Here is a 22,316-nt window from a genome sequence, read left to right on the forward strand (position 1 = left end):
TATGCCACCTGTTACTGGATCAGTAAAGACCTTTGTGTTTGTTTATTGTGTCCTGCCTCATTATTATTTGGATTACATTTTATACATGTATATGTGTATATTGTATGGCATTTATCTCCTGTATTACCCAGATAACTAAGTACCTTCTTGGCTTATGTTGTTTCATTAATTTACATAATTTCTGTATTAACTTTTCCAATTAAAGGCTACAATTTTTTCAAGTATCTTTTTCATTATTTTTCACACCATGTTAGCTTCAAAATATGCATAGATGTGAAGTCTAGTAACACACAAAATGCCAAGATAGCACTAAAAACAAAGAATATGCATGAAACGACTCAATAGAAAGAACCAAACAGCCGCAACCACACACCACCTGCAGGAGTCCCCTTAAACAACCTTTAACATCAGGGGTTAAAATAATATTCCAAGTCATCTTAAAAATGTTTACTACGGTCAGTGCGTCCTGGTTATAACGAATAACCATCACACCCATTTTCTCATTACTTAATAAAGGTGTAGTTTGCAAAGAAACTATGTTCACATTCTCAATTCATTTCATCATAATGGGCTGAAATCTGGTCTTCCTAGCCTCTTCAATCTCATTTTTAATTTTATTTAACAAATTCAAAGGGTAGCTCCTTTCCTTGAACATACCCACAAAAATAACCATCTCCCTCATAAATATATAGTCATCACTAATAATCCTAGATAGCTAGACCATTTGTCCTTTCACTATTCGTTGCAGCTGTTTGGACCTTTCTATTTGAGCCGTTTCATGTTTTTTCTTTGTTTACAGATGCAAAGTCTAAATGGTGCATTATTCTCTTAGATGCCCTACTTATCAATGCACTTTAAAGTACCATCAATAAAAGACAGGGAGTGATAACGTATAGTTATCCAAAAAAAAAGAACTGTAGATCATTGCAAACATTTTACCTTTCTGTAATCATACATGACCTATTAATCCAACAATCCCATCATACATGACCTATTAATCCAACAATCCCTTCCATTTTCTCTTAAATGCACTCGGTAACCTGTACTCTATTATAGGTTTCCCAAATGCTTTCATACACTCGACTCTAATCTGTACTTATCCCTATCATTTGTCTGTTATACAGCTTTTAATCTAGCTTCCCCAAAATTCTCTCTTTCTTTATGTCATTGCTTTGACTGTCATTCTCTTCTTATAACCCTTATCTCAAATAGTCTCTTACAAACTGATTGCTTTTCCTGCCAAGGTATCCTTACCATTTTTCACATATCTTCTTTCACAGCCTTATTGCCCATTCGTATTCCTTCATCATTTGAATATCTGCCACGCTCTTCATTTTCACACATAAAGACACTAATTTTCCCTCTGTCCTTCTCTAATTTCTGTGATGTGATGCATCACCCAAGTATAATCCATTTATGCTGGCCACAGCACTCTACCAATTATTTTATTCCTCTGCACACTTCCTTATCCCCCACTTGCTCTTCTAGCCAAACTATCCCACCCTTTTCTCCCATCTCTACTTCATGTACTACCACCTTAGGCTTATATCTTGTAGTTCCTTTATAAAAAAACACCTCCTACTACTTTTAACAAATCCTGCTTTTGCTTTATTGTCCAATTTCTTTTTTTTTCTGATGCCCCTCACCTTTCCCTTTATTTCCTCTTTCCTTAACTGAGCTTAGTAGCAGTTAACTGGAGAACCGCCTGTCCCTGATCTTATGTCACACCTCAGCATGTACTTCAACCCTTCAAATTCTAGACTTACTTCCTTGACTGATTCCTCGGGTCCTTTCATAACTTTAAATCTTGTTCCTACCACTACTTATTCAGTATAATCTCTCCATACCTTCTTTTTTAGACTTACTAGTTACTAAGTCAGTCGGTCAGCACCATTTACTTACTGGGATAATCACAATGAGTTTAGCAGCATGTTTCCAGCAGTGGCCCAGGGAGAAAAGTTCCAGCATAAATCATCATAGAAATTATTCATAAAATAACAAGAAAGGGGGGGGGGGGTAGAGTGGTTAACACGTGATTTGGAGGGTATATACATCTATTCTCATTTGCCTGAAAAAAGTGACTACTTTCCAGATTTAAGTATATTTTTGCTGTTTCTATCTGTGCGACCTTCTTTTCTTGCTGTAAACAAAGTTTTAACTGCTATTTTATCTGTATTTAGCGTTTTTATTACCTGCACTTAAGTTAAAGTTGGTTTGTTTAATTTAACTGTTAAGGCTGCCCAATCAAGTGCGCTAGCCTGTGCAGTTAATATACTGCTGTTTCCCTGCATTTTTCTGTAGTTTTCTTACAAAAAAAATATCCTTGTTTTCCCGCCTTTCCTTGACTAGAATAGTCCATTATACAGGCTTTGCTGTATTCTGGACTTTGGGATAGTTCCTGTGTTGCCCATTGCCTTACTTGGATAGAAGGAAGTTTCTTTGCTCACCAGTGGGAGTGGGGAGCCTTGAGCAGCCTATCTGTCCCTGAAGGAGTGACCTCAGCACAAGATCTAGTAGTAATTGGTCGTTTTGGACCATTTCTAGCTCTTTTGAAGTTCCCTGCATAAATATCCGCTTATGTGGCTTTTGCTGACAGCATAGCTCAGCGCCGGTTAAACAAGTTTAAACTATTTCTGGCTCCGCCAAGTCTGCTCTTCGGTTTGTCCCTTAAAACCGCTCTACCTTCAATAAAATCAGTCTATTCTCTAGCTAAAAAGCCCAGCACTTGCTCCTAAAGCATTTTTACACAGGTAAAGCACTCTTAAACAAAAAAAGCACTACATCCACCTACAATCCCCATGAGTACCCATTTCCCTTTAGGTCCTTTCTGACTCAGTTACTCAGCAATCCCTTACACTATTCTAGCATGTCGAGAGGTCAGTTACTGGCGTCCTCTCCAGTTCAGCTGGTGAATCTGGGAATCTTGAGGCAATGTTACAACTGTTTCATGTACACAGACAACCCTCTCCTCCTCCCAACAAATACAAATATATGTGAGAGATGCAACTATATAGCCAAACTGGAGGCTGAGCTCTCTCGACTTAGTACTGGCAAGACCAGTCAGGAGGAGAAGGTAACCACAACCACCACAAACCCAGTCTCACATAGACCAAACACAACTGCAAACCAAACACATAAACCCACAAAGACATACTCGGAGGCTCTAATTAAAAATCTACCAAAACAGCAGAGGCCTCCAAAGCAGACATCCAAGAAACCACCACCTCAAAACATCGCACATGCAACACATATTTCTCAAAGTCAGTGTGCCAAACAGTCACAGCCCTTAAGGCCAAACAACATGCCTGATACACTTGTAATAGGTGACTCTATAGTCAGACACACTGACGTCCCGCTCACCAGACTGAACAAGGAAAATGTTACAGTAAGCTGCCTGTCGGGCGCTAGAATCCGCCACATAACACAAGCACTCAGGTCACTCCAAAGCAAGTACAAATATGACTCAGTCATTGTCCATGCCGGCGTGAATGACCCTGAGACATACCTCCCTGGACTACATGAAAAGAGACATAGAGGAGCTCTCTGATTATGTAGCCCAGGCCGGTATGACCCTGACCCTGAGCAGCATCTTACCCTCACCAAGAATGATGCCACAGTACAAAGACAAAATGATCAGCTTTAATAATTGGCTCAATTACTGGTGTCATTCTAGGGGAATCCAATGTCTATCTGCTTGGGATGACATGCTTGACAAGCCACGCTGCTTCGCAAGGGACGGCTTGCACCTGTCACCCCTAGGCTTCTGGATATTGGCAAAAGCTCTTGCCACCCCCATAGTGCCTTTTTTAGGCAAGGCTCAAAAGACAAACCCACCTCCCTAGAAAACACAAGTGTAAAAAAACTAAGGGTAATGCTGCTCAACGTCAGAAGTCTAAACCTCATGATGCAGGCTCTCGAAGCCCTCCTCAGTATGGAGAGCATCGACGTCTGTGCAATAACTGAAACCTGGTTCAAGGATCCTGAGAGCACCCCAGCACTACCAGGTTATACCTCCTATCATGCTTTTCGGCCCCATAACTTGGACCGAACCACAAAGGGAGGGGGAGTGTAAATATTCATCAAAGACACCCACACCTCCAGGTTAGTGGCAACGCACGAAGCATTGGAGACAATCCATGTGCAACTAACCGTAGGCAAAACTGCCCTACAGTTTGTAGCATGCTACAGACCACCCTCTCAAACTCAGGAACCCCACTCAGCCTTCCTGAAGACACTGGAGAGTATGACTGCCTCACCAAATACCATCATATTGGGAGACTTCAACTACCCAAACATAGACTGGGAGCATTACTCAAGCCCCAACACCTTAGCCCAAAGGTTCCTAGAATTCATAAACTCAAATGCGATGGAACAACTAGTCACCACTCCCACAAGAGGAGATAATATACTAGACCTGATCATCACAAACATGTGGACACAATGCTCCACACCGGAAGTATACCCCTCACTGGTGAGATCAGACCATAAACTAATCTCACTGGAAATCCACATCCCGCCCCCACCCACAGCACAAAAGACCACAGTGAGCAACTTTTCAAAAGCTGACTTCACACTTCTCAAGACTGAAGTGGTATCCTTCAAGGCCCCTGGGCCAGTGGAAACCACAGCCCACACGGACACCTTCAAGAATGCATAGATCATGCAATCCCAAATAAAACCAAGACCCTTTCCCCCAAAGGCAGGTGTCCTTTCTGGTGGACCCCAGCCATAAACAAACTTTACAACAGGAGGAGGAAGCTACTACAGGACAGAGCAAAATCCCAAAAAGGAAAGGCATCTCTGATCAGTACTAGCAAAAAACTACAATCACTCATAAAATCATCCAAGGCCAACTTTGAAAGAAAAATCGCAAAAGACACTAAAGATAAGATAGTTATGATAGAAACCTGGGTGGAAATTCCCAGATATGTTCAGAGTTAGTTCAAAATGACAAAAAAATACACTGAACCCACAGATATTGCCAACATACTGGCAGACAGGTTCAGTGCAAATTTCTCCCCCCTCCCCCCCCAAAAGGAGTAATATCTATCCCAGCTGAATGTAGCCTCCCTGACATCACAGATGTCCAGGTGAGAGCCGCCCTCTCCAAAGCTAAAAACACAGCATCAATGGGACCAGATGGTGTCCCGGGCTACGTGCTACATGAACTCCAAGAGGAACCAAACTCACACATAAGGCGGCTGTTTAATCTTAGCCTTATTACAGGATACGTACCCAAAGAATGGCGTACAGCAACAGTGGTTCCACTCCACAAAGGAGGTGCTTCTACGGACCCTGGAAATTACTGCCCCATAAGCTTGACGAGCCTGGTCTGCAAAGCTATGGAGAGGATCATTATGGAACTCATAAACAAAGACATTGGGGACCTACAGACACTTGATCCTACCCAATTTGGCTTTGTTAAGGGCAGATCCTGCCTTTTGAACCTGGTCAACTTTTTTGAAACAGTCACTAAGGCCATTGATGAGGGTAAGGGCAGTTCACACAGCCTACCTTGACCTTGCAAAAGCCTTCGACACAATACCCCACTCGGGCATCATAGACAAGCTCACCAGCTTAAATGTAAACCCGTATGTCATAAGATGGGTTGCAAACTGGCTAAAGGACAGAACCCACAAGGTCAGAATTGCTGGAGCCATGTCAGACTCTAAGCCAGTCACAAGTGGTGTCCCACAGGGCTCGGTCCTGGGACCCCTCTTGTTCGGCATTTATTTTTCAGAGGTACAAGCAAACATAGGAGGATTGTGGCTGACAAAGTTCACAGATAACTGCAAACTAGGCACCATAATTGATACTCTAGCGGACACTAGCATCCTTCAGAAAGGCCTCACAGAAACAGATAACTGGTGCCAGAGCCATGGCCTTAAACTGAACGCCAAAAAATGTATAGTCATACCCTTTGGGAAAAACAAAGTACCCACAAATTACCACATAAGTGGTAATCCTTTAATTATGGAAGACGTAATCAGGGACCTAGGGACCCAAGTTGACAGTGACCTCTCATTTGACACCCACATTGCCAAGGTCGTTAGGAAGACCTTCTATATTGCCCACCTTATCATGAAAGGATTCACATCTAGATCAAGAGAGGTCATTGTGCCCCTATACTTTTCCCTTATCAGGCCCATGATTGAGTACAATGCCCCATTTGGTATGTACCTTACCCGGCACCTGCAGCAGTTAGAAAGACCCTAGAAGTACCTCACCAAGAGGATCAAGGGTCTCAAACATATGTCATATGCTGCCAGACTGAAGAAACTCCAGCTCTATTCAGTCGCATACCGCCTACTCAGAGGCGATCTATGCCTGACGTACAAGGCTATGTCCAATCCGGAATTAATGGACATACTCCACCTGAAAAAAATCCAAATCTACCAGAGCCACGAGAGTGAGAGATTTGAACCTCAACACAGAAATAAATAGGACATGCTGGAGGGACAGATTCATAACCCAGAGGCTCCCTACACTCTGGAACAGAATCCCAGTCCATGTTAGGCAGAGCCCCTCACTGACTCTCTTCAAGAGAAATCTTGACGAGTGGATGGGAGATCATAGGTTTACCCTGGGGGTCATCTCTGTGTCACTACTAGACAGAGGCACAGTAAACTAAACCCTAAATGGGCACAATATTATCATTCCAAGGGGTGGCGGAAGCCACACACACTCTGGCTAGGCTTGTAAATGCCCTAGGGCAGATAGCCTAGTATGAACCTATGAACCTAATCCATATGCCTTCTTTCCTATCAGTCTCATTTCTGAAGATTACACTTCCTTTATGCATCCCAATTCTATCCTTGCTTTTTCACCCTAACGTTTCTCTGATGTTTTAATTTACCCCCCCAGTCTTTCCCCCTTCCTTTTCTGCTGTTTTTAATCCATGCTCTACATTACACACAGTTTTCTCCTACTACGATTCTGAATATAAACAAGCAAACAACCTAGTTTGTCTTACCCTCCACATTTTCTTTTCCTGCTTTCTCTCTTCAGACGTTTGTGCCCATCTGCAACCCCTAAGTGGATAGCAGGTTCCTCTTGCTAAGGCTGGGTGTTCACATGCTGAATGACTGAAACATTGAAACTGCAGGATCCACCATCTTTAGCTTGATAATTATTAACTCTCAGGGGGTGTATAAGCTCTGGAAAGAGGCACACCCTTCCCAGATGTGATGCAACCTCATACTAAGGATAGTTGTGAAGGCATTGTCGTGTTAAAAGGAAGTCTGAATAACAGGACCCTCTTTCTCACATATCTTGTACAACTACTGAATCTACTTTGATTCTGGTTTAGCCACAAGATCTTTCCATTTCCTGCACTAACATACTTAAAAGCAATAAAATGTACTAGGAGTTCCTTACCCTTACAACCCCACCTTGACCTGTCCCATACTCTCCCCAGTAGACAGACTTCTATCTCTTAAGCCAACATCTTTGCCAAAATCATCACATCTATATTCAACAATAATAATGACCTTAATTTCTGGATTCTTATTCCCCTTTTCTACCCTTATGTGTAGAGCCACCTACACTTTAGTGTTAATTTGTATTAAATAAATGCACCAAAGGGCCCACAACATCCACTTGGGCTTATAAAACTTTGTAAGGGAATTGTTACATATAGAACAAATGCCCCCCATAAATGCCCTACGGCTTCTAGCACTACCAGTTTCTCATGCCATTTTTCTAGCTTCTCTATCCGCTCCTGGTATTTGTCTTATATCTGTGTTTGCTCCTTCCCCCCATCTTTCCACTATTACTGTTCTCCTCCTCTTTTTACTTGCTTGCTATAAAACTCTGCTATCACCTTTCTTAACACTTTCCTTGTAAGCATCAACCTGCTCATTTTGTTAATAAGTCTTCAGCTGCTCCTTCTTTTCTTTAACCTCCATATCAGCAACTTTTCACTTCAATTTTTGAAAGTATTCTGACTTCACTCTTTCTGGTTTCCCTTATATGTATTCAATTAAAGAGGCAGATCACTTCATTTATTTGTGTTTGTTAATCAGGGTAGAGCAGTTATCCACATGGATTTTTTTCATACTCATCTCAGGAGCTTTGTCTGGTTAAGTAACTTGCTCAAAGCAAGACAACTGGCAAATGGGGGCAGAGAGAATCAAACCCTGAGCTACAGATTGTTAACAGATTGTAGTGCTAATCCTCTATGCAAACTACCAGACATATTCAATGTGTCATCTATTTACTATATTCCCTTCTATTATACATTTCTACTAGTCTGTGGGGTGAGAATGCTTTTCCCCATATTGGGGGTCCTGAAAAAATATTTTTCTTTGTTTTACAATCTTGGGACTTTTGCTGTATTAAGTTGTGATCTGTTAAGGCCTTAGATGTTTTAAGCTCACATAATAACAGTGGTGGCTGATGACTTTAAAGCATGGGGAAGCGGGGCTGCACAATGCAAATGAAAGGGCAGGGCCAGTTGGAATGGTGTGGCACTCTATTACGACAGGTCAATAACTATCATCTCTGATCAACAAGATATGGTATAATCACGTTCAACAGACTGTTTCAGTACCGACTCCCTGTGGGTACTTTATTAACTATATACACATTTTCCAGATTCCTTCTTTCTTGTTTTTTTCACACACTGTCTTAATTTTTTAACTTTTGTTAATCCTTTAATGCGTCCTAAATGTCCAAGGCACTGCTGTAATAAGTGTGAAGAAAATAACTGAATTAATTTATTTATTTATTTTACATTGGTTGACCAGGCTAGTCTAACTGGATATATGTCCATTTACAGTAGAGGCCCGGGGAGAAAAGCTCCAATTCATGAATAAAATACAATTACAAATTACAAACAACAAAAAGCAAAAAATTTGTAAGAAAAAAAAAATAGCAAAAATAGTAAAAATGTAATAAAAATAACCAAGCAATGGCAACATGTGCAGTAAGGCACTGAGGGTAGCACAGGGTGTGAAAAGAGGACAAGAGTCATAAACAGTGCAACAAGAAAGATACAGAGACATAGTACAGGTAAAGACAATAGCAGAGAAAGGAAGCTAGTTGTGAAATGATGTTACTAAGAATTTTTTTATTTACTTGAAAAAAAGGTATGTAAGGAGAAGTGAAATGGTGTACAATAGGGAGACATGAGAGAAGTATAGTAAGAAGGAAGATGTAACAGTGGATAGTATAAAGAGATAAATGGCTAGTCTGGTTTGGTACAGGGGCATAGCCAGTATGATTTGAGGTAAAGTTTAAGTCTGTTTTTGAAGAGTGATGAGGAAGTAAGTGAGGAGAGGACATTAGGGAGAAGATTCCAGGATTTACCTACAGTATTAGAGAAGAGAGAATCCCCAGCCCTGTTATTAGATTTAGAGGTGTGTACAAGAAGTTTGTGTGAAGAGTGTAGAGGCTTCAGATTTTTATAGGGGGTGATAAGGCTAAATAAACTAGAAGTATTAGAAGGTTTGTAAAGAATGTTGTGGGCAATGGTTAGTGGGTGAAATTTAATCAGGTGTTGTAGTTCTAACCATCCTAGCTGATTTCGATTTATACAATGGTATGTTCTAAAAGGGTTTCCTGCTGCAAATCTTGCAATGTTATTATAGGATGATTCCAATTTGCTGAAGATAGTCTTGGATAGATTAGTAAAAATAGAAGCGTAAAGGAGTGTTGAGATCAAATGAGTGTGAGCTATAGTAGTTTTGGCAGTAGGAGAAAGGAAGGGTTTAATCCTATAGAGAGTGTCAACTGTTTTTGTTGACAGTCTTTATAGTATTGTTGCTATGGATGTTGAAGTTCAGATTATTGTCGATGGTGACACCTAGACGTTTGGTGGTAGAGTCTGGAGATATTATGGTACCATTGGTGGATGTCACAGAGAAATGAAGAGGAGAGGACTTTTGAGTAGGAGTGAAGAGGAGGAGTTTGGTTTTCTTTGGGTTCAGAAGAAGGCAATGCTGAGTGAACCATTGTTCAACTATGTTGAATACCTTCTGGGTGAGTGAGTGAGTGAAGGTCTTGGAAGGATTTAGCTGAGCATAGTAGTGCAGAGACGTCAGCATATTGTATGCAAGTGGCTTGGGGGATAGCTAGATGAAGGTCATTTATAAATATGGAGAAGAGGAGAGGTCCAAGTATGGACCCCTGAGGGACACCTAAGGTGACGGGTAGATGGATGAATAGAGTGTTATGCCATAGTACTGCTTGCTGTCATTTGTCAAGGTAGGATTGGAACCATTTTATGGAAAGTGGGTTTAATGACAGAGATTTTAGTATGTTTATGAGAATCTGGTGGTTTACCATGTCAAATGCTTTAGACAGGTCGATAAATAGAGCAGAAGAAAGATTATTTAGGTTTTGTTGAATGTTAATGTAATCAGTAAAGGAAAGGAGGGCAGTGGTAGTGCTGTGTGAGGGTCTGAAACCATGTTGACAGTTGGAAAGTAAATTGTTTTCAATTAAGTGGTGGAGTAAATGCCTGTAGATACATTTCTCCATAATCTTAGCAAATGGAGAGAGTAGGGCAATAGGGCGATAGTTTGATAGCTCAATGGAGTGTCCACCTTTATGCAGCAGGATAACATGGGAGACTTTCCATAAGGTGGGGATGTGACCTTCGCTTACAGCTCTATTTATCAATATGGAAATAGGGTAGGCAATAGCATTGGAGGATAACTGTAGAAATTCAGAAGGCAGTTGGTCTGCCGAAGGAGAGCATGGTTTCAGTTTATTCAAAAGGTTTTGAATAAGTTTGGTTGGAACTGAAAAGTAGGGGGTGGGGTTGAGGTGTAAGTAGGTAGTGTGAAGGTATTAGGTGATAGTTGACTAGCTAGTGTTTGGATAGCATCTGTAAAGGAGGTGTTGAAGGTATTAGCTGTATGGATAGGGTTTTTCTGGTCTGTATTTTGGGGGTTAGGTGTAGTGGATTGACCTGGGTGTAGTAACTGCTTAATGCTAGCCCAGAATTTTTGTGGGTTGCTGTGATTAGGTTGTTGAAATTGTAAATAATATTTTTTTTTATCAGAAAGTATGGCCTTCTTAGTGTCATTTCTAAGTTGTCTAAAGGTTTGTTGATCAACAGGGTTTTTGGTCATTCTCCATTTGGCCCAATATTTATTTCTGAGTTGAATTTTATGTTTGGTTTCATTGGATAGCCATGGGACAGAATTGGCCTTAATTCTAATAGATCTGGTTGGAGCGTGGTGATTGAGAATGGAAAGGAAGGTAGAATTAAAGAAATTAACGGCTTCATCTAAAGGGAGGTGTTTTAAGGGAACCCAATTGCATGCTGTTAGTTCCATTTGGAATAGATCAGGGTTAAATTTCTTTTTGGATCTAATACGTCTGATAGAGGTTAGAATAGGAGTGTTGGTTTTATGCCTGATGAAGTAGGTAAGTGAGTTGGGGTCTTGCAGGCTACTAAATCCCCATAAGTAAAGACTCTGAGGTTTATCCTAGGCTCGTTTTTTTACAACTTTTTGTTACAATGGTGGTCTGAAAAGAAGTCATAAGCTAGGAAAGAAATTCAGTTTTACTTTTCTTTCAAGGTAAAATAAGTTATGTCTAAAGCTTAATGTTCACAGATAAAACCTCAGTAGTTCCAATAAAATCAAATGACAAATGCTTGCAACGATATATAAATTCTCTATTAGAAAAAGTGTCTTCTAGCCCACCCCTCTAAAAAAAGATAGTTAATTTATGTGTACTCCACTGATGTTAAAGTAGGATAAAGTAAAATCACAAATAATTACAGGCAGCTAAGGGTCTGGAGGAAGAAACTATAGCACCTGGATAAAACACACAGAAAGCCCAGAAGTACATGCAGACTGCACACAGAAGGAATTTCAGCCAAAACTCAACAACAGAACCAAGCCTCGTGAGATGGCATACAGTGGAGTTGGTATACAAGTTTGGATGAGGGTTGTAGGGCTTGTCCCTAAACGAGAGAGTTCCCCAGTAGTCTTGCCAATGTAGTTTCAAAAATATTTTTCAAATCTTTTACATTCACCAAAATTGCTTTTGGTGACACTACGTATCTCTGTACACTTGAATGAGAAGATTTTCTTTGGAGAATTTGTTTAGGTAGATTACATATAAAGGCAAACATGAAAAATAAACATATGAAATAAAGAAATGGTAAATGGGAAGAATGCAATGCAAAAGAAACAGTAGCAGATGTTTTTGTACACTTTGAAAATTTGAAGATGTTTTGGGAAAAGTTAACACATGAAGCTAAAATGGAAAGTCTTAACAAAATGGATATGATTTTGTATAATATATGCACATATGGTTTCAGTTGGTTTGGTCAGTGGAGAGTTTGGCCAACATCTGTTTAATCAACTGCAATTGGTTGACTATACAGGTAATCAGCAGATGTGTGAGACTGACAGTTCATGAGTACTAGGAAGCTGACATTTCTGTTTTTGACGTAGAGTGGGTTACCTTAAAAAAATATAAAAATATTTACAATTTTAACATAATATAAAAGTATTTAATAGTAAATATATATATACATATATATATATATATATATACACACACACACACACACACACATATATATATGTATGTGTGTGTGTGTGTGTGTGTGTGTGTGTGTGTGAGAGAGAGAGTGTGAGATTTTCAAATGGTTGAGCCTGATCAACTGAATGCAGTGTATCAGTCTAGCACCCCTTTTGGACCATGGTAAAGCATGTCCATGAGGTGATTTTAAGCTGAATGTGGGTCCGTCCTGGATATTTAATGGATTGTGTTTAGATTTTTTTTTTTAATCAACTGCAGCTCAATAAGCTAAACTTTGATTATCATACACGTGTGTGTGTGTGTGTGTGTGTGTGTAGAAAGAGTTTTGTCAAACAATATTATATAATAACCAAAGGAACTTAAAGTATTGAAGAATATAAAATCTGGTATATGGCAGAAACAGTGTGGATTGATAAAAAAGGAAACTGTATACAAATATCTTATTGTGGTCTTTTCTGGAAGTACATACAAGTAAAGTTTTTACCGTACACTAAATGACCCTCTCTCTTCTTAATAAGTGCCATGGGATCTATTCAGCCACTTAAACTACCAGCACCTCAGGCAAATGGGTCCTTTTTAATGTCTCATCCAAAGGATGGCACACTCAGGAGTATGGCACCCCTTATACTGTACTGTAGCGTTATATGACACACCTTATACTACACTGCAGTGTTATATGGCACCACTTATACTGTACTGTAATATCATACAGCACCCCTTATACTACACTAAGTATTATATTGCACCTCTTATACTGCACTATACTGTCATATGATACCCCTTATACTGCACTGCAGTATTATATGGCACCCCTTACATTGTATTGTAATGTCATATGGCATCCTTATACTGCACTGTAGTGTCATACGACACCCCTTATACTACACTGTAGTGTCATATGGCACACCTTATACTGCACTGCAGTGTCATATGTCACCCCTTATACTACACTGTAGTATCATATGGCACCCCTTATACTACACTATAGTGTTATATGGTACCCCTTATACCATACTGTAGTGTCATATGGCCCCCCTTATACTACACTGTAGTGTTACATGGCACCCCTTTTACTACACTGTAGTGTTATATGGCATTTCTTACACTACACTGTAGTATCATATGGTACCCCTTATACTGTATTATAGTGACATATAGCACCCTTATACTGTATTATAGTGTCATATCACACCCGTTACACTACAGTGTAGTGTTATATGGCAACCCTTATATTGCACAGCAGTGTCATATGACACCCCTTATACTGTATTATAGTGACATATGGCACCCCTTATACTGTATTATAGTGTCATATGGCACCCCTTATACTCCATTGTAGTGTTATATACACCCCTTATACTGCACTGTAGTGTCAGTATGCAGCATTAGCACTGGAAAATGAATTTCAGCAATATCACACCACTGGGTGATTAAATGACTTGTTCATAACCAAACAATGGGTATAAACTGCTGGTGTGGGAATTAAGTGCTAATTTACAAAATGAAACTTATGCATGGATCAGTGCCCTAACCATTAATTAGACCAGTGGGCTCTATTGCTACTCCCACTGGGCTGCAAGGTCATTTCTCCCTAGGGTCTACATGCAGTGCAGTTCAGTGGTGATTCTATTTAGTTTTATATGCTTTAAATACTTTTTGTTTTGATATACCTATATGTCTTCATAATGTATTTATGCTGAATTAGCTCATGTTTATCACCTTTTTGCTCCCCACTCCAAAAATGAAAGAAATGAGCAAACGCTTTGCAAAAGAGGTCTAATGATGAATGCATAAATGGATTATTTCATATGCATCAAGCTCATTGTTTCATAAACTAAAGTTATTTACTTACCATAATGAATGGTATGTAAGAAATAATGGCTATCTTCAGTAACCAACAGGAATATGTGCTACAAGCATTAGGACAACTTGGCACCTAAAGCTTTCTCAGATGCTTGGCTTTTTCCATCAGTACTATCATGCATCAGTAGCTGTTTTAAATTCTGAGACTCTCAGGCATAAGTCCAGGAAAAGCAATACTGAATGATCAAAAGGGGGAACGTTCATATAGGCAGTCTAGGATCACTGTGTTCCCTTGTCTCTGTGCCATGGTAATCTTGTGGTTAGTATAAATACGTACTTTGATGTAGGGGATAGGTGCAGAGCAGCTTGCCCTCTACAAAAAAAGTTGCTATACAAGAGAATAGCTATTGTTGACATGTATTGTTCTCCTTTATTTCCACAGTTTTTAATTATTCTATGACCTATAATTACAGGTCTTGGAATTATAGTAGGGAGCAGTATGCATCTCCAGCTTTTATGAACTCTGAACACTCACATCTGCAGGTAAGTATCCCCAAAACAGACTGGTAAATTAAAGGTAACAAACTAGTAGGAAAGAAACAAAGGTAATGAAAGAGTTAGGGTGGCCTCCTCACCACAGCCTATGGAAAGATGGAAATATATTACGTAAGGTGGATCATACTTATAGCTCTAGCCTTAAAATAAGTGCTTAACATCTGCATCTGAAAAGAAGTAATCCATCTTTACTAACCAATATACCAAAGTCCCTAGCAATCCTTTAAGAGTAGCCCTGGTCACTACAACATCTCTTTGACAATGGTAGCCCCAAAGGATGACATTGCTCTGGAAGTAATGACCAGTCTGTAGTGTTTAGCAAAAGTGTTTATTATAGACCAAGTGGCTGCTGTACAAATATCATCCACCATTGAGAGAATCGGTAGTTATCTGTCTTCCTCAAGACAACAAAATTGTATGCAGTCTGCTAACCACCTGAAGAGTGTAACTTTTAACTCTTTGAACACCTTCCTTTGTGGGGCATAGAAAATGCATGGTTGGTCACTGTTTCTGAAGGGATGATTTGGTTCAAGTAGAAACACAGCTGCCTTTAATATCCATGCAGTAAAGCAGGTACTCACATTTGTAAGAATATGAAGGGAAGAATAGGGGTAGGTTTTATTGACTGGTTTAGTTTTGTTGCAGTTGTTATTTTCAGTATAAATGAAGGGCCAACTCTGAGATCTACTTTCTCTTCATGGAACAGCAGATAAATATGATTGACTGACATGGCCTGTAACTCCAAACTTCTTGCTGAAGTAACGGCCAGTAGAGAAGTGTTTTCTGAGAGAGGAACTTGACTTTAACTGCAGATTCAAAGTTTGGTCAAGTAAGATTTTGCTACATGAGTAAGAGCTCCCATGGGAAGCAATCAGTGGCTCTGACTGAAAATCTTAGGAAAATATGCCCTCCCTGGTTTAATTTCTCAATGACTTTTGGGTTTTTAATACCCTGGTGGGAATGGAGACTATTTATACGTCTTCAGAAGTTGTGGTATGATTAAAGTTCATGAAATTAGTATTGTTTCAGTTTTTGATGTTAGTCAAGGTTTTTCTGATTTTCAGAGAAATGAGAGAAATGGAGTTAAACTTCACAATAGAAATGTAATATGGCTTCCAGTTGTACCCTGAGTGAGGAGTAATTAAGCACCTTTTCAAATAGGTCTGCAAAGTATGCCAGAACATCCAAAAGCAGGGCTATCTTTGCATCTAGTTTCTGTTCCAGTTATTATCAAAGGTTTCTTTTCTGGTGCATGGTTTATGTGCCAGCTTGAGGACTTTGAAGCAATTGTTATTTGGAGAAGCTATTTTAACAGCATCAGAGAACTGTGATCTGAGTAATACTTGACTAATAGATGAGAAAGCAATGTTTTTTCTCGAAAGAGAAGCACTGTAACAGGATTTCTAGAAGGTGCAGGAGAAGTCGCAGGAACAAGGTTCGCCAATACCAGATGTGAGTTATGAGTAACACTTCTGCCGGTTGTTATCTTGGCTTTCTGAATAACTGTGGACATCAATGGTGTGGGTTGGAAAGTATATAGGAGAGCCTGTGGCCATTGCTCTACAATGGCATCTCTTACACTACCCCAGCAACAAGCAGTGAGTGAGAAGTATTGGTAACATGTCAGCTTTGAAGGGTAAGCAAAATGGCCTCTGACTGGTTGTCCCCACAAGCAGAAGATCCTGTTGGCTATGTTCTGCTTCTGGGACTATTCATATGTGGCAGCAGGTGCTTGCTGAGCCTATCAGTCTATACTGCTATGTGCTCCACTATTAAAAAGAGGTTGTTGACTGTGGCCCATTTTCAGAGATTCATAGCTTCCCTACACAGGGTTAGTAGTAGGTTTTCACATCCCCCACTTGTCAATGTGCCAGACAACTGCTATACTGTTAATGTGGATGGCAAGAAAAAGTTTTGAGAAAGTGCAGTGAAAGGCCTTCAAAGTCAGGTACACCACTTCAAGTTCCAGAAAGAGGTGGAGCTACAATTACCACAGAGACCATGATCGCAGCACTATATGACCTTGGAAATTCTCTACCCTTGCGTGGTTGTATCAATAGTGACCATACTACTGGGTTTGGATGCAGAAAAGGTTTCTCAACAATAATGATACTTACCACACATAAACTACAGATGGTTCCTGCATGAAATCTGTCAAGTGGCTGTGTCCAGAAAAACAATGTTCATGCTGTTATCTTGCTAATGCAGTAGCTACTGCAAGGGTCTTATGCAAAATCTGCATGGAGGCACCATACAAATAACTGATGTCATGTATCAAAGAACCTTAAAAAGGAATTGACTGTAAGTTGCGATGAGCCTAGTAGTTGCCACGAACAGATATGCAGAGTCTGTATTTTCTCTAATGGAAGCAAGGCTCTACAGTACATGATGTCCAATATACAGCCAATAAAATTAATGTACTGGGTCGCTGGTTGCAGATGGGTATTAAAATAACTGACCATAATGCCGCTTGGGGAAAAAACAAATTGATCAAAGAATTCTGTGTTTGCCTAGAGACATTGCAACACAGAGCCAATGATTCGTGTATGGCAATTTTTTTATCCCCTAATGCCTGTGTAGGTACTGGCCATTGTCATACACTTGGTGACATCCCTTGGGGCTGTGCTGAGACCAATGCAGGATTCTAAACTGGAAATGATTGTCTCTGACACTGTAGCACAGGAACCTCTGGGACTCCTTACTGATTGTGATGTGCAAATGTGTATCCTTGAGGTTCAAAGAGTACACCCAATTTTCTTAAGACATAAATAAAGGGGCCAGATTGAAGAAGGCTTCTGAGGAGCTGGTTCAGGCTGTTCTTCTGAGGACTCAACCAAAACAATTCTACTGAACTTTTTATGCTGGTTCTGCACACTGGGTTTGATCTGAATTTCCATGGAATTTTCTTTTGGCTCTGGAGAAGTGGAATTAGAAGAAGTTAAAGCCTATGTTTCAGAAAGGAAGTTCTTCCCTATCCCAGCTGAGAGCAAAGGCTTACATTAGTGGGTCACTGTCAGAGTCTGATAAAACATTTAGTGTTGAATGCTTATCATGCAGTGTGTGTTTCATGAGACAGAGCTGCAATTCTTCTTCTCAGTGCTTACATGTTGCCTAATTGGATTAATCCTTGCAGACACAGAACTGATTGGTCTTATGGTTTTTACTGAAGCAGTAAAGACTGTTTTTTACCAGATATAAGCCTGGCTTCATGGTGTAGTGGGATAAAGCCTTGACCATAACCCAAACAACCTGAGTTTGAGCAGTGCCATGAATGCTGGAAAAGCTAGGTTAAGGATGGGAGTGCGTCATCTCCTGCATTCTGCAGCCAGCAAGTGGATTCTCAGTGGCTCTGGTGATGCAACACAGACTAGGGCACATGGACTTAGGAGGGGAAAACCAGAAACAAAAGAAAACTTGTGTGCCTGGCACTAACTGCTCTCACCCTGCCACTAGCACATACGATAAACAGTACTTCTGGCATGGTGGATGGAATGTTCAGGGACATGCACACTGAAGGGCAGAGAGACAGAGAAGGACAGTTAAGAAAACATCCAAAAAGGACACAGTAAGAAGAGTAAAAAGGTTATAGTTTTTTTTCTACCCCTCCCACAGGCTGGGGCCTCTCCTCATTCACTGGGTCTGCTGAACTTCTTCTAGCTTTCCCTGACTTCAACCTGACCCACATCCTAGACCAATGAGGAGATCACAAATACTGGTGCAGCATCATACTGTTGCTGGGGTGTATGCCCTAACCCCCATCCCACCCGATGTCAGCCTTACAAGCTCTGCAACTGCTGCCTACCACAGCTGCATGTGAGCTTCTGTTCATGTGCAACCTTCCAACCAAATGGTATACCACTTGGAGCATAGAGTTTATATGGCTGCTAATGCTACTACTGCAGCAAGCCTAGGCAATCTCCCACCTCTCAGGACAGGTGAGCCAACATTGGTCACTCACTGCTATCCTCCCTGTCCAGCCCCTCCTGTGCCCGTGCTGTTACTCAAAAATGGGTCATCTGCGATGTAGTAAGTTTTTTATCCATATGTGCCACAGAACTGGCCATGGTGGTGCAGTGGTTAGCATTGCTGCCTCACAGCAAGAGGTTCTCCGGTTCAATCCTCGGCTGGGGTGCCTTCTGTGCGGAGTCTGCATGTCCTCCCTGTGGTCGCATGGGTTTCCTCCGGGTGCTCCGCTTTCCTCCCACATCCTAAACACATGCTGTAGGTGGACTGGACACTCTAAATTGGCCCTAGGTGTGAGTGTGTGCATGTGTGTGCCTTCTGTGGAAGGTTGGGCGCCAGGCTGGCAACTCGACACTGTAAAACTCCACTGCCAATCATGAGCGGACAGGTGATCTGTTGTGGTGACCCCTAACTGGGAAAAGCCAAAAGAAGAAGAAGATGTGCCACAGAACTGGATAGTAGAAAGATTGTCTTTACTTATTTATTTTTATTTTTTTATTTTACATTTGTTGACCGGGATTGTCTGACTGAGCTGAAGAGCCCTTTTTCAGTGGAGGCCTGGGGAGAAAAGCTCCAACATATTATACAATTTTCATTAAAAATTAGCATTAAACAGCAATGTTACAGGATTATTACAAGGCATTAAGTAGCAATACAATGTTATACAGTGTCAATAATCAGGAGTATAGCATAACTATTTCAAGATGTATAAAAAGAAATATCTTTAGGAAGAAAAGATCCAGTCACTCACAAAACTGAAATCAGCAGCTAGACATACAAAATAATTAAAGTTTTTTTAACAGCCTGAAACATTAATTCACTAAGTGGTTCATACAACAGTGAAGAAATGGAGAGCAAGTCACAGAGCTGCATAATGGGATGGGTGAGGGTAACAAGCCTCCTGCGGCAGCTTTATTCACCAAATTATCTTAAAGCTCTACTGCTTTACTAAAGCTCTGCTGGTTACTAAATATGGATCAATTCCTTCTTATCAGATTATTTCTGCCTGCTAATGTTATGGCTGAATGTAATTGTGTCCTGAATCTGTGATGTTTATATTGTGTGTCTTTGCTATCTGTTTGGTGTTTGTGTTGGGGGTTGGGAAAGAAATGTCTTTGTAATTCCACTTGTTGCATTTTCTACTTGCAAACTCTGCTTTCCCTGCAAACACTAATTGTGGGCTATGCTGCACTTTGTATTTCCTAGCCATGCTTAAAAATTACCTTTTGGTCTAGTGCATGTGCCTGGTGAACTAATACCAGAGAATCAGACAGACATGTGTCGCACAAATAATTATTAACTGTGAAGCCTGTCATGCAACAATAAACCATGAAAGGAAAAGCGGAGTTATTTTGGCAAGTAGAACACCTGTTCACAAACGATACATTTGTAATGCAAAATAGCACCATTTTGACTTTACATAAAAAAAGAAAATAAACAGTTCTGCATAGAAATTGCTTGATCTGTGATAACTTCTACTCACTACAGCTGTACATCTGTTATTGGCTTTGCCATTTACAATGAAATACAGAACATGCAATGCAGTCCTTCTCCTTATGGTCCCGCCTCCCCCTCAGCCATCTGTAGGGGTTAGGCACTTAAGTTTTAAACATAGCAGTGGTTCTGCCTGAATTGTGAGTTATTTAAGAATGCATACTGACAATGTGTTGTTAATGCAAGTATCGTCAAATAACTTTTGATATTCAAGTCTCTAGAATAGGAATCTAAATAATTCTTATCTTTTCACTAGTAAATAATAATAATAGTAAAGAAAATTGCCCACGATTAATCAAATGGAGATGCAGTTCAGTGGGTAAAGTAACTTATTTTTTAACAGTCATTACTTATAGCAACTCCATCTTGGAAAAAAATGATTACTTAAGATGGGAATTTTTAATTCATTCTTATAAAATGGTTCACACTTAGACTTATCCTTCTGCAAAGTTAGGATGACCACAGGATGCAACAGTAGCATCACAGAACAAATAAGCCACAGTGATTAAGAAGTCGCATCTCATCATCTGTAATCCATGAAGGAATCTGCAATGAGTCTGTGTTAACAACAAGTATATTGTGGCGGTTTCTGTCTGTCAGTGAGTCCCCTTAATCTTATGAACTGATTAAAATACCAAAGGAACACGGACTAGCAAGCAATGCTATGTGAAGCATAAAAACACTTACGGCAGTTTCTCTCGTCACTTCCATCGGTGCAGTCATTTGCTCTATCGCATCTATACTGGCCAGGGATGCACTGTCCATTGGAGCAAGTGAACTGATCAGATCTACATGTTCTTCCAGCTGCAGAAAGAATGCAGTCCAGTCAGGAGAGAGAGTATATACAAAAAAAAAAAAAAAACAGAATTCTGCAAGCACGTCTATAACAGACAAGTATCACATTATTAAAGTAAACAGAGGAAAAACTCTACATTTCATGAAGTTTATCCTGTGCACTAGAAAATAGCTGTCACTCAACACTTTTTAGGGGTGGTCTCTGAGGTCACCCCATTATACTCGTTAGATTTGCATTGATTTTTATATCTCATTCAGGAAAAGTAGCTCTCTTCAAAGCATATCTGAAAAAGTTGGCTGTAACGAATAAGAAATTATTATGCTCCATGTGTATAAACAAATATTTTAGTGGTGTTTTTCTACTTTTGAGGATCGGTGGCAACTTCCTTACTTTAGGGCAGAGACAGGCCATGGTATAAACAGAATTAAAATCTTTAGCAGACATCTGCATCTCATTTTAATCATGCTAATGTTTTACACCAACACTGCCATGTTTTACACCAGGCATAGTACAGGTTTCATTGTTTATAACTGTGCATTGTCTGAGAGTTTGGAAAATAAGTAAAAATCAACTAAACCAATAAAATGCTGTCTGAAATTTGTCTTGTACACCTCAATGCCTAAATATGTTTTGTTCATTCCTATTAGATTCATAACTACAATTTCCATGTACTCTTTCAGGAAACTTTTTCTTTTATGATTTTAGTGCTCCTTCTTGCCCCTTGTGGTATACGTGTACTGTCCCCAAGTAAGGCTGTCCTATGTATTTACAATCCTGTATAAATACATGCTAAATTATTCAGAGATGGAAGTCTTTCATCCTGTCCAGTCTACTAGCTTTCTACCTCTTCCAGGATTTAATCACCCACACAAAGGTGTAATCACCCACACAGACGGTCTCACACATACCATCACATTGTAACAAATTTGAAAACATTGATTCCTGAACATACTCAAATATAAACTGCTGTTTTCATTTCTTGCCATCCTTTCACTGAATTAATGCTATTTGACATTATCTGTGGAATCATCCTCTAACAAACTCATGTGTTTCCTTTTACTATTCTATTGAGCTATGTAAGCAAGTTATTACTGTCTGCTCTGTTAATAATGAAATCATTTGTTCTTGTTCAGTCTCACCCTTCACTCCTTCTCATGGTGAAGAAAACACTCATTTGTCTTTTCCACCTATGAATCAT

General features: G+C 40.0%; 1 protein-coding gene across 1 annotated transcript in view; it reads right to left on the bottom strand.

Moving 5' to 3' along the window:
• Nucleotides 1–22,316, bottom strand: part of LRP2 (LDL receptor related protein 2) — a 1,335,386-nt gene that overhangs the window by 1,282,341 nt on the left and 30,729 nt on the right. The window contains exon 4 of the mRNA XM_044075346.1: nucleotides 21,010–21,126. Coding sequence (XP_043931281.1) covers nucleotides 21,010–21,126 — 117 coding nt within the window. The remainder of the gene's footprint in view (nucleotides 1–21,009; nucleotides 21,127–22,316) is intronic.

Source organism: Protopterus annectens, chromosome 6.part1 (assembly GCF_019279795.1).
Source record: "Protopterus annectens isolate FY-2018-M chromosome 6.part1, PAN1.0, whole genome shotgun sequence".
In the NCBI taxonomy this organism is placed as follows: Eukaryota; Metazoa; Chordata; order Ceratodontiformes; family Protopteridae; genus Protopterus; species Protopterus annectens.